At 42.4% G+C, this 14,150-nt stretch overlaps 1 protein-coding gene across 1 annotated transcript in view; it reads left to right on the forward strand.

The window, feature by feature from the left end:
* Positions 1–14,150, forward strand: part of TEX11 (testis expressed 11) — a 391,710-nt gene that overhangs the window by 324,219 nt on the left and 53,341 nt on the right. Inside the window, exon 26 of the mRNA XM_075184491.1 lies at positions 452–601. Within this exon, the coding sequence (XP_075040592.1) occupies positions 452–601 (150 nt within the window). The remainder of the gene's footprint in view (positions 1–451; positions 602–14,150) is intronic.

Raw genomic sequence — 14,150 nt, forward strand, 5'->3', positions numbered from 1 at the left:
GAACTTGATTCCCTCCAAAATGTCTGACTTGCAAAATATCCTTCAGCGGTGCATGCAAACCTCCCTCCTACAGCTTCAAACTGTGACTTCCCAGCAGCTTCTATTTACCACTTCTCTCAGTCCTGATATCTCTCAAGTCTAAGTGACCCATTGTCTGAGTTTGAAGAAATTACTGAGCAGATGATTGTAGATTAATGAATTTGCAGATTGTTGAGAAATGTTGGCATGTCAATGTGACTGAGATTATGCAATGGTGTATACAGTATATTCAAATATAACATTTATGTGTTATGCTAAAACAGCTAAGATTTGATACTTGAAAATATTTTTATCTGTACAAATGAATTAATAGTTCAGTCTGGACATATTCCACAGCAATATCCATACAACATCTGCCTGTGTGGGGGGATTTCAATAAAGAGGCTTCTGCAAATTTCACTTCTTTACGCAGATGACTTTTCTAAAGACCCAACTGAGACTCTTTTGCTCTTGTATGAGTTTGAAATCAGAGCCAAATTAAATGATCCAGGGATGGAGACTGTGCTGGAGTCTGTGTGGGAGCTGCCCAACCTGGACATCAAGATGTTGGAATCCATTGCAGGTAAGTTACACAATAGGAGTTGGAGGAATAATATATGAATAAAGGAAGAAAGTTCCGTTCAGGAGCTGACATCATTTCTCATTAAAATGTTAAAAATTGTTTTAAATAATATACCTCATGATAAAAGGATAATAAACAGAACATATTGGGTGACTAAACTTAAGGCTTTGGCCCTATCATATCCACAAGACTGTCTAACACGCATACACTCCATTCAAGTAACAGGAAGTTTTCTTAAGGAATTTCATGTTTCACAAGAAAAGCCTTCTAAATACAAGGACCACTTGCTATCCCCTGATTTATCAGCTTATACATGATATGCTAGAGGCAGCTTTAAAGTGTGTAGAGATTCCCTCAGTAAACAAAACTTTATATATATGGGGTTATCCACATAAGCATGCATAAGGGCTCCCAAATTCTCTTGGAGACTCCAGAAGAAGGGACAAATTTCCTACAAGTTTGCAACATACTTTTTCCAAGTGAATATCCTCACATCAAATAAGGCAGGATCCTATGCCACTATCTTTGGATGAATGTTAACCACAAAATATGGAAAAGTATGAAGGCGACTAGACAAAAATAACTCTACTCAGACTTTTAAAGGTCTTCACCTGAGAACGAGACTATACTTCACTGTTATACCTGAAATTGATCAGTAGCAGTTATGGATCTCTGAACTAAGGCACACTTTTGATGACAATGCTATCAAGACACTTAAGTATTGTGTATGTCACCTCTTTTATATGTTATTATTCATTGACACTTTCAACTGGAATTATTATACTGAAGTTTTGTTTTACATTGCATTATGCCCAGCCCCATGACTATCTCCCCTTTGTATATTCAAGGGTTAAATAGTCCTGTTTTAAGAGCAGGTTATTGTTTGAATTGTTAGGTAGTAGTTATGTATTGTTATTACATCAGCACTTGTAACTTTGCTATGCATCCTGGGACAAAATATAATGCAAATATAAATGCAAATAATACCTTATATATATTGGGGAGTCAAACAGCAAGGAAATTTGATGAACGCCTAGCATTAAAATGTGTTTAACTTAAGGCTACTGGTTTTAATACTCCTTATAAAAGACAAGCCTTATGGGACGAATGTGAAAGGTTAAAAGTTAAAATAATTTATATCTAAAAAATACATTTTAAACAAGGGCATGAGCCAAAACTCAGTAACAAAGACTTCATTGATGCTTCCTCAGTAATGCAGATAGATAAAAAAAAAGTGGAGTAGGCTTGATGACTCACAAGCAAGTTCAATTTACACTAGAAAAAGCAAATAATAAAACTGTTGGAAACCATGGCTTGGAGGATGTATTGAGATATGTACACCCAAAGGAAAAAATTATTTTCTATCCATAAATCATATAGCCGCATAGACTTTTTTTTATTATTAATCAAGCTTATCTTTCTAAAATACAAGATTCTAGTATTGGTAATATATCATGGATAGACCATGCAACTACGGTGAATGACTGTGGAAATTAGATGACACATTAGATACAGACGTATGCAACATCGTCAAACAAAAAAAATTAAGAATTGTCACAGAATCATTCAGTCACTGATACTTCAACATTAGTGAGGTGAGTAACTCTTAAATGAGTTGTAAGAGGTGGCTTTATCAAAATTAGATCTGAAATGAAGAAGAATAACAAGAAAGAGATTAGAAAGTTAGACAATTGGCATAATATCTCCTTAGATAATAATACCCTAACTCAGTTGGGAAATGTGAGAAATAGATTAAAGCGGCTAATGCAATGCCTACATTGCTTGGTTTACATTTTCTGCAATAATATCCAAAGGGCCTTTAAATATTATGGATACCACAATCATCTTTACCTTTACACTCCACTAGAATAAGATATCAACAGCTACTTGTCAACCATACAATTAAAATCCATAAATCAGGAATAATCAGAAAAGTTTAGCAGTCTCATTCAAACAATTGAGATAGAAGACGTACAACTAGTGGGAAAAGTCTAGGACCAGATGCATTTAGCTTAATTTTAATCAATCTATCATACCACCCCCTCTCCCCTTTTCATTACCTTGTTTATCCCCTTTATCCCACGCCCTTCTTCTTATGTTTTGTAACTGTAAACAATGGTTTTTTATAACTTGCCTGATGTTATTTACTTGGATTTGTAGCTTCAATAATAAAATGAAAAAGAACTAATATATAAAAAGTGCACTCAATCTTTAAGACTACCTTGCTCCCTTTAATGACTGTGGGGCTCATGGAGAGTTGGATGCAAGTCCATTTTTTTTGCGTAAAATGCACATTTCCGTAATGCGAATATGAACAAAAAAAGTGTGTATAGTTGGACTATACAAAGTTGGACTCATCTTCCATTTGCGACTACTTAAACTTAGAGAGGTAGAATGTGGGATTGAATGAGTGTACACAAGTAAGCTAAGTGTGTCTGGCCATATCATTGTTGTCTATAATGGGAATATGTATGCAGCTTTGAGCCACAGCCTGTATCACCATTTACCTACTCTTCTGAGAATCAGTATAGTTCCATGATCCCGTGTCTCTGCCTTGGAGTCCTGGCTACTTCTGGATTAGGCACATGAATTTGTTTCAAGCAATTGGTGTGTATCTGTTAAAAGCAGGTTCAAACAAAACATGTACAGATAAGCTATAGTTCTTTTAAATAAATCACGCTATTTGTGGAACATCATCTGTAACGAGTTTGATAACACTTTAACCGGCCTGTCCCTCACTTCTCACATAATGTGGATTATAGCAAGTACCTTTTATAGCCCTTGATTTTGTTCCCCAGCTCAACAGAGTACAACTGCAGTGTCTAATTACATGTGGATAAGGGGACATTGTAACTCATTGTAAATATGTATATTGGGTATTGTATATTATTGATGTGGCAGTGAGGTTGTTATTCATTGTCCTTAAAGTGAAGTCAGGGGGGTTATAGGTAGGGATCCGGTTGCAAGATACTGGTGAGGGGGAAACCATTGTTCTCACAAGACTACTCCTGATGTTTGGTCTACAATCTGGCAGGCGAGATTCAGTGGAAGTACAGCTCATCTCCACTCCCCTCTCCAACCCCTCTAGTCCAGAACTCACCAATGTTTAACAAGGAGAGGCCCAGGGGTTTGCCCAGGGAGGGGAAAGTAATGTGGAAATTTGTCCATAGACATAAGGAGCCATTCTGGGATTTGATTCATGGAAGGTGCAGTGTAGCTGGTTTTAAGTTATCTGCCTATGTTTTATATGTGGCAGCAGTACCTTTAATCCACCAGAGGTGCTGCTGTTCTGCTCCTGAGTTTGCACCATGCCTGAAGGGGTTAACCTCCTTGCCAATTAGAACTGCACCTGGCTCTTAGCTTCTTATACCTGCCGCAACCTGTGCTCAGTGCAGTTCATCCGTTTGTTCCTGGCTGCTGCTGCCCTGTTCCTGTGTTTGCTCCATTGCTTGATCTTCTGTTGTGTCCCTCGGCTTGACTCCTGGACCCTGCTCATATGCCTGTTGCCCTGACCTTTGGCTCGACTTCTGGACCTCGCTTATTCACTTGTGACCTTGATCTCTGCCTGGCTATTTGGATTTTGTTTATCTGATCTCTGCTTTATCCCTGGACTTTGTTTGCTTCCCTGGACAGCCTTGTGCCTTCTGGACTGGGGTTAACTTATAATACCTGTTCCTGCCATTTTACTATACAGTCTCTTTTGGAATATGTTCTTATCCGTGGATTTGAGTTATCTTTGTTTATGTATTTACCTGAATAAAGACACTTTGCTTAATACTTCCGTTGTTCTTCGTGAATGCACTAGGAATCATAACATGTCTAATAGCCAAACACAGAGTTCAATGCAAAAACACTAGGAATTCCAGGACTAAGGCAGAGGGCGTGCAATCAGCAGGCCCAGATTGTATGGCAGTTCATCATGTTATGATTTCCAGTTAGGAGCTGGGACCAAAGGTGAAGGCTTGGAGAGCCGCCTGTATTTGAATCGATGATGAACAGAATAAGAGAGGCAGACTGGCCCTGATATATGAGTTTTAGTCTGTTGGGCCCGGCTCTGGAAGTTTATCACGTACTGAGCCTTGCAACATGTGGGAGGCACAAGAAGGTACTATTCATTCTCTTGGCCAATTTGCGGTCACCCCAGAGACAGCATCTGCTGAATGGAAGGATGACAGATGGCTACCACGGAAGAGATGTAAGGATGTAAGACCTTGTGGTACGTGAGCAACAGATGTTTACAGGTATTTGGGAATGGGTGTGATTCATAAACCCAACACCCCAGAGCAAGCGGCCCGGCTAGCAGATGAGTTTGTGCTCAAATGTCCAAGGTGGCAAGAATCTGCAGGATGGGAGAATGTACCCACCCGGAGAGCTATTCAAAGGCTGGAAATGCCACCCTCCAGAACTGCTGACAGGAAGTACCAACAACAGCACTAGCAACAACGACTAGATGGCCAAACAGAGCTGCCAGGCAGGTGCTCCAGGTGTATCCACACCGTGCATATGAAACAGAACTGCCCCAGAAGCCAAGGTCCTGCCCTGGGACTTCCACAGTAACATACTGTGAAGAGGTTCCCCAACTTTCCCTGGGAGAGCTTCACTACCCCAATGTGCAAGAGGAGGTGGTCTACCAAGCTGAAATGGTAGATGTGGGGAGGGCTACCCCAGTCCACATGCAGTGTCATTTTCAATCCAGAGATGGGAGACAAACTATATATTCAACTGTGGCCATAAAGGTAATATTATGTTATGATTCCTAGTACCTTCACATCCAATATTTTATCTTTTCTGATTATATACTTCTGTCTCCTAATCTCTGAGTTTGCTGAAAAGGTATTTATGGTTGTCTATGTAAGTGTGAAATTGCAAATATATTTTTGAACTGTTTATACGTTTGTATAGAAGTATAAGTATAGATTTGGTACCAATTAGAATTTCCAATTGCTGTTTATTTCTCAAAGAGACTGTTTAACCCTGTTAACCATAGTATGAAAGGTTGGATGTATGCAAGTGTGAAAGGGTTTCCTTATGGAGCCTAAATCTGGTCAGTTTCCAAATTCAAGTATTACTTCTGGTTAACGCTTGAAAGAGGAGAAGATAGTTCCAAGTCACGTGAAAGTACTGTAAAGCACATAGAAAAAGTACACTTTAAGGCCTTAGATAGCAGTGTATGTAACATGTGTGCGTGATAACACCAGGATTTATCTGACAAGATAAAAGTATGGTTTCCCTAAAGTTGTAGCCGATAAAGGGAGACGATACATGTTAATAGTGGTTGTAGCCCTATTACCATCGTGCAGATATTGAATAAGTCGGGCTATAAAAGAAAAGATTAAGCTGCACTATGGGACAACATATAGCCACACATGAAAAGCCTAAATGGGTGGCTATTTCCCCTGGGAGTCTGGCAGCAATTATGTTACATAAATATGGAAAAAAATTCTGTTCAATACGTACATATATGGTTAACAAGGTGTCCTGAATTTACAGCAAAAGGAAATTTTGATTGTTTTAGGAGAAATAGGAAAAGGTGTTTCTAAAGGAAGTGCAAGTCTTGCAATTATGGTTAAATGAGGCTACAATCCCGCCTCTGTATATTGATCAATATATGGCAGTTAAAACTCCCAGTGCACCAGGAGAGCAAGACGACCCAATATCTGATTTATTACCTATTATAATGGGGGCACAAAGAAGGCTATATCCACAGGCACCTCTCCCAGTGGATCATCAAATAGATATACCACTGGGAGACGGAATTGTGGAAGAAACAAAAAGGGATGATAAAACTCCTGTAAGGTCTGATGAGTCCCAACTATCTGATGAGGACAGTGAGGAAGGGGTAAGGGGAGCAGGGGTTCTGTTACAGAAATTAAAAAAACCCTTATGGCTAAAGATTATGCAAATATATCTGCAAGTAACATTAACAGTGCTCCAAGACAGAATGGAAAATCCCCTGATGTCCACGTGTTTCCCTTAAGAACTATAACTACAAACCAGGATGCACAATGGGTAGCTCATGTCCCATGGACAAGAACTAAACTGAATATAATTGTTACTGAATGTAAAGATTATAATAATAAACCTGCAGAGGTAATGATTAAATTGCAAAGAATATACAAAACACATAGTCCCACATTTTCAGATACACTGTAATTGTTTCATTAGAAGTAGTAAGATGAACATACTACTTTAAATATTCAGTGTAAGTGGAATGAGACTAATTTCCAAGCCTCTAGAAATGATGCAAGGGCTGATATTGATTCACAATGGGAACTTGCAAATGCAAAATTTAAAAAAATGTTTCCCCTGAGAGAGGTTTGGTTCAAAGTTTTTATGATTAAACAGGGTGCAACTGAAGGAGTTTGAAAATACAATGCTGGATTCAGAAAAGAAGTTGTAAATTATTCAGGTGTTTCGGTTGTATTTGCTAAAGCTGATTTAAAAAGTATTTTAACTAGTGCTTTTGTTGAGGGGTGAAAGCAAAATTTAAAAACGCGGATTCAAATACACGACCCCCGCTGGGCTTTAAAAGATATTGATGCATTAGCCACGGTTGCTGCACACCATGAAGATAATATGGTAATTAAAAAAGCTCAAGCAGAAACAAAATTAATGAACTTGCGAAGTGATGCTGCAAAAGCAACCATACAGGGTGTTAGACCCAAAATGAGGGGAAATATATATCCTGACAGAAGTAGCAGATTACAAGTGATTTGTTATAACTGCCAGGAGGGGGGGGGGGGGGGGGGGCATTTTGCTAAACATTGCAGGAAACCTAGGAAACACAGGGATAGGGTGAGGCCAGATCAAATAAGCACTCCCCAAGATAATATTGATTGATTGACTGTGCCCATATGTCCAATATTGAGAACAGATGTAAAGGACCCCACTGTAAAAATGACAATTAATGGTAATAAGCATTCATTTTTAATTGATACAGGAGCTGCAAGATCCGTATTAAAAAATGAATTTCTATTACCAACTGCTAGCAAAATTGTAAATGCAGTGGTAGTCGCTGGACAAGTTATTTCTTTAAAAGAAACAGAGCCAGTTACAGTAACTTAAGGTCCTATCACAGATAAACATTCTTTTTTATTGGCAGCAAATGCTCCCTCTAATTTATTAGGTAGAGATTTGTTGTGTAAATTAGGGTGTTCAATATTTTGTACTCCTGATGGAGTGTTTTTAGACATTCCTGAGAAAAATAGACATGAAGTGCAGCTAGGTCTTGATATGAAGGACAATACATCTTATCACGAAACACATAAGATTCAGCCCCTATGGTGCTACCAACCAGGGCTAAACAAAACGGTAGATGAACGTGTACCTAGTCAGTTGTGGACTACAGAAGCAAACGAAAATGGGAAAATGAAAGTTAGCCCAATTTTTGTTAAACTAAAGCCAAATGTAAGACTTCCCTCATTGCCTCAGTATTCTTTAAGGCCAGAAGCTGAACAAGGTATTTTCCCTGCAATACAATCATTATTACAGCAAGGTGTTTTGATTAAAACCCAAAGTCCATGTAACTCTCTGATCTACGCCATAAAGAAGAGTGGTGGACGGGGTTTTATGCTAATTCAAGATCTAAGGGCTATTAAGGTGGTAGCTGAACCCTTACATCCAGTTGTTTCAAATTCTGTAACAATTCTTATGCAAACACCACCAGAAGCCCAGGTTTTCTCAGTCATTGATTTATGTTCTGCTTACTTTTCTATTCCTATGCATGAGGATAATCAATATTTGTTTGCATTTACCTATCAGGGTGAACAGTATAGCTGGACTAGGGCTCTCCAGGGTTTTATAAACAGTGGTACCATATTCAACCAGGCCCTAGCAGCTGATTTAAATACTTTGAGGGTTTCACAAGGGAGCACACTCATTGAATATGTAGATCATTTGTTGTTATGCTCTGATTCTTTAGAGGCATCACTTTCAGACACTAGCAAGTTGTTAACTCATTTGGCATATTCAGGACATAAGGTGTCAAAGGATAAAATGCAGTTGAGCAGTTCACAGGTCCTATACATAGGACACTGTTTAACTAAAGGAAAAAGACATTTATCCCCAGATCGAATGCAAGCCATTCATGATTTAACTTTGCCTATGAACAAAAGAAAATTGCGCGGGTTCCTTGGTTGTGCGGGATTCTGTAGAAATTTTATATCAAACTATTCACGTTTATCTGCCCCTTTGTATGAAATTGCAACTGATGCTGTTAAAGAACCTCTCATTCACTCTGATATTGCCAAAAGTTGTTTTGAACAGCTTAAACAAGAACTCTTGATGGCCCCTGCATTGGGTATACCAAATTATGAGTTATCATTCACTTTGTTTTGTCATGAACATTCAGGTCATGCTGCTGTTGTTTTAACACAGCCCCATGGAAATACTCCCAGACCTGTTGCATATTACAGTAAACAACATGATCCAGTGGGAGAGGGCTCCCGAATAGTTTAAAATCGGTTGTGGCCACTGCTGCGTTAGTAGACAAATGTGCTGATATAGTTTTGGGAAATCCACTTACAGTACAAGTCCCATATGATATAGTACAATCCCACATGGTAGCTGCACTTTTAAATTGTCACATGACTAGACATATTACAAATGCCAGACTAACAAAATGGGAATTGATTCTTCTTATGGCTCCAAATATTACACTTGTCTGATGCAATGTTTTAAACCCTGCAACCCTGTTGCCTATTGCTTCTTATATTGAATCTTGTAAGATTCAGAGAGAGGGGGAAGTATATTTGGATACAGATGGGTAATGATTTGGCATTAAGTGATTCAGATGAGGATATTACACAAGTGTGAACGTCAGAATTTTACACATTTTGCTCATGAGCCACATGATTGTGTTGTGTACATGCAGCAAACTACTGCATCACTACCATTGCAGAATCCTGATTTGATTTTCTATGTAGATGGGAGTTGCCATAGGAAAAATGATACAGGAACATTACAGTCAGGATTTGGAATAGTAAATGATATGACTGTATATTCTGAAAGTTTATCATCTCCACATTCTGCCCAGATCGCCAAATTAAAAGCATTAATTAAAGCTTGTCAATTGGCAGAGGGTAAAACAGTAAATATTTACACAGATAGTAAATATGGGTTCGGTGTCATTCATGATTATGCTGAAATATGGCGACAAATTAATTTCATCACAGCTAACAGTACACCTGTTGCTCATCATGAAATTATAAATTAAGTACTGCATGCTATTCAATTATCAAAACAGGTAGCAGTTATTAAATGCCAAGCGCATATGACAGGACATGATGGTGTAACAAAAGGAAATCATACCTCACTGTTTGTGCTGCTAAAAAAGCAGCACAAACAGACATTGCACAGATTGTTGAAAGTACTGAAATACTAAATGTTTTAATTCCTAATCAAACTGAACTAATTGAGATGCAAAAAGATTGTACTTTACGGGGAATGGTCCGATGGGAAATGGCAAGATGCCAAATTGATAAAGATAGCGGAAGCTCCTGTATATACTGCTGCTCTCCCTCCTCTGATGCCCCTGGTTCCTGGACTCCTTCCTCTTCACGGGCTCTGGACCTCTCCACCAATGCAATCCGGTTCTCTCCAGCTCTCCTCTCTCCTGGTCACCCAGCAACCTCCCATGGTCTCTCCGCTCCTGCTTCAAAGTCCCCTGGCAGTCACAGACTTCGCTGACTTTCTCCCAGTGACTTTGTCTCACAGACTTCTCAGACTTTCTCCCAGTGACATTGTCTCATCTCCCGGGTTTGTTTTTATTCTCCTGTTTTCACCCTAGTCCATACTGTACTGTATTTATTGTTCTCGGCTACCCTTCTAGGCCTTATTTTTATTTTATTCCATTTTTATTTCTTTCTTTATTTTATTTTATTTTTATATTTATTTTCTTCCCTATTTTTCTTTTGGCTCTCTTTATTTTTATTGTATTTACTGTATTTATTTACTGTATTTATTTATCTCTATTTGCATTTCTTATTTACTTATTTACTGTATTTACTATTTCTTTTTACTTCTCTTATTAACTGTATTTAGTTATTTCTATTTGCATTTCTTAATCTATTCCTACCGCATTTTATTTCTCCCTTTGTATTCCTCTGCTCTCCGTCTATTGGCCTTTCTTGTCTCTTTGTTCCCCGTTCACGCCTCTCTGTCTCATTTTACTAGACTTGCCTTGCCTCTTTGCTCCACCTCTCCCCACAGTCATTGTCATTGTTGGCTATTACTTTATTTAACTCACTTATCTCATTTCCTCTTGTCTACCTTCTGACTCCCTCTGTCCCTCCCTCCTCTCCCGCCCCTCTGCTTCAGACGATTCCACTGTCCACTCTACTTCTTCCACTCCTCCCCCGCCCCTCCCTCATCTCACTATGCCTCCCTGTTCACTTGCCATACCCATACTCTCACCTCGCCCTACTTCACGCTCCTGTCCCCGCACTCCCCCGCACACCGCTAACCTTGCCAACCTTATCCCCATCTCCGCTCTCCCCTCCCTCCCTTTCTTCTGTGCCCTCTGGAATGCTAGATCCGTCCGCAACAAACTCCCCTCTATCCATGACCTCTTCTTATCTAACTCTCTTAACCTTCTTGCCATTACCGAAACCTGGCTCACCGATTCCGACACTGCCTCCCCTGCCGCTCTCTCCTATGGCGGCTTCTCTTTTACCCACTCCGCCAGACCCGGAGACCGCCCAGGCGGTGGAGTGGGCATTCTCCTATCCTCCACCTGTACCTTCAGACTCATTCCTCCTGAACCCTCCCTCTCCTTCTCCTCTTTTGAAGTCCACTCTATCCGTCTCTTCTACCCCATCCATCTCCGTGTCTCTGTCATATACCGTCCCCCTGGCCCCTCCTCCCTTTTCCTTGACAACTTTGCTGCCTGGCTCCCACACCACCTCTCCTCTGACATCCCCTCTATTATCCTTGGCGACTTCAATATCCCTATTGACAACCCCACCGACCCTGCTTCTGTCAAACTCCTTGCCCTTTCTTCCTCCCTTGGCCTCTCCCAATGGACCTCCTCTTCTACCCACTGCCTTGGTCACTCCCTTGACCTTGTCTTCTCCCACCGTTGCAGTCTGTCCGACTTCTCTATCTCCCCCTTTCCACTCTCGGACCACCATCTCCTCTCATTCTCTCTCTCCTCTACTCCTGCACCCCTCCCCCCTCCCAAATCTACCTGTTCCAGACGCGATCTCGACACCCTTGATCCTGCTATGCTGTCCTCTTCTTTTGAAACTCTCCTCTCTCCCCTTTCTACCCTGTCCTGCCCCAATCAGGCAGTCTCCCTCTATAACCAAACCCTCTCCTCCACCCTTGATGCGGTCGCCCCTGCCCAGCCTATCCACCTTCGCTGCTCCAATCCCCAACCCTGGCATTCCAAACTTACCCGCTTCCTCCAAAAATGCTCTCACACTGCCGAACGCCACTGGAGAAAATCTCGCTCCCTGGCTGATTTCCTCCACTTCAAGTTTATCCTCTCCTCCTACAGCTCTGCCCTCTCGCTCGTTAAGCAATCCTTCTTTAAATCCCTCATCTCCTCCCAGTCCTTCAACCCCCGCCGCCTCTTCGCCACCTTTAACACTCTCCTGTCTCCCCCCCCTCCCCCCTCCCTTCCTCCCTCTCTGCCACTGACTTCGCCTCCTTTTTCTCCTCTAAAATTGCGGCCATCAGACTTGAAATCTCTTCCTCCACCAACCCTTCCACCTCCCCCCCTCTCGCCCATCCTCCCCCCTCCACTCTCTCCCCCTCTCCCCCCAGCCACCAACTCCTTCTCTCCTTCCGCCCTACCTCGGGAGAGGAAGTCCACTCTCTCATTTCTTCTTCCCCCCTTCTACCTGCCCCCAGGACCCTATCCCTTCTCACCTTCTTCGCTCCCTCTCCGCCGGCACCTGCTCCCACCTCGCTCACCTCTTTAACCTGTCCCTCTCCACCGGCATCTTCCCCTCCGCCTTTAAACATGCTCTCGTCTCACCCATTCTCAAGAAACCCAACCTTGACCCCACCTCACTCTCTAATTACCGCCACATTTCCCTTCTCCCCTTTGTCTCCAAAATACTCGAGAGACTTGTCTGCAACCGTCTCTCCACCTACCTCTCTGAAAACTCCCTCCTTGACCCTCTCCAATCAGGCTTCCGCCCCCTCCATTCCACTGAAACTGCCCTGGCTCAAGTTATGAATGATCTCCTCTCGGCTAAAGCCATGGGCCACTACTCCCTCCTGATTCTCCTCGACCTCTCAGCAGCCTTTGACACCATTGACCACCCCCTCCTGCTTCACACCCTCCAGTCCATTGGCCTCTCTGGTACTGTCCTCTCCTGGTTCAACTCTTACCTTGCTGACCGTTCCTTCTCTGTTTCCACCTCTGAGTCTCTCTCCCCCTCTTCCTCCCTTCCAGTCGGGGTCCCTCAGGGCTCTGTCCTTGGACCCTTACTATTCTCACTATACACCTCCTCTGGGTGCACTCATCAGCTCCTTCGGCCTCAAGTACCACCTTTATGCTGATGACACCCAACTCTACCTTTCTTCTTCTGATCTCTCTCCCTCCCTTCTCTCCAGGGTATCTGCATGCCTCTCTGCCATCTCCTCCTGGATGTCCTCTAGATTTCTTAAACTCAATCTTGCTAAAACTAAACTCATTGTCTTTCCTCCCTCTCGTACCTCCTTCCCCTCTGACCTCTCTTTCACTGTTGACAACTCCTCTATCTCCCCTGTTCCCCAACTCCGCTGCCTAGGTGTCATCCTCGACTCCTCTCTCTCCTTTGCCCCTCATATTCACTCTCTCGCCAAATCCTGCCGTTTCCAGCTTCGCAACATTGCCCGCATTCGGCCCTTCCTCTCCCAGGATGCCACCAAATCTCTCGTCCACTCTCTGATTATCTCCCGCTTGGACTACTGCAACCTTCTCCTTATCGGCCTCCCCCTCTCTCATCTCGCTCCTCTTAGATCTGTACTTAACGCCGCTGCTAGGCTTATTTTCCTCTCTCGCCGTTCCACCTCTGTCTCCCCACTCTACCAAGCCCTTCACTGGCTCCCCTTCCCCTACAGAATCCTTTTCAAGCTCCTCACTCTCACTTACAAGGCCCTCGCCAACTGCACTGTTCCCTACATCTCCAACCTTATCTGTATTCACACTCCCTCCCGCCCACTGCGATCGTCCAACGATCGTCGCCTCTCTTCCTCCCTGATTACCTCCTCTCACGCACGTATTCAAGACTTCTCCCGCGCCGCTCCCCTCCATTGGAACAAGCTCCCCCGCTCCATCAGAACTTCCCCTAATCTGTCCTCTTTCAAACGAACATTAAAAACCCACCTTTTCCTAAAAGCCTTCCAGTCTCATGCCTAAACTCCCACTGGTCGGCTTCCTCTCTTTCTCATCCCTTCTTCCCTTCTCCCCCTTCCTCGACTCCGTCTCCGTCTCATCCATGTGCCTGTATGTCTTCCCCTCCCTTTAGATTGTACGCTCCTTTGAGCAGGGCTCTCCTACCTCCTGTTTCCATCACTTTTCACTGCGCTCTCCAGCTACTCAGTTCACCTCCTCTCC

This window comes from Mixophyes fleayi, chromosome 9, assembly GCF_038048845.1.
Source record: "Mixophyes fleayi isolate aMixFle1 chromosome 9, aMixFle1.hap1, whole genome shotgun sequence".
In the NCBI taxonomy this organism is placed as follows: domain Eukaryota; kingdom Metazoa; phylum Chordata; class Amphibia; order Anura; family Limnodynastidae; genus Mixophyes; species Mixophyes fleayi.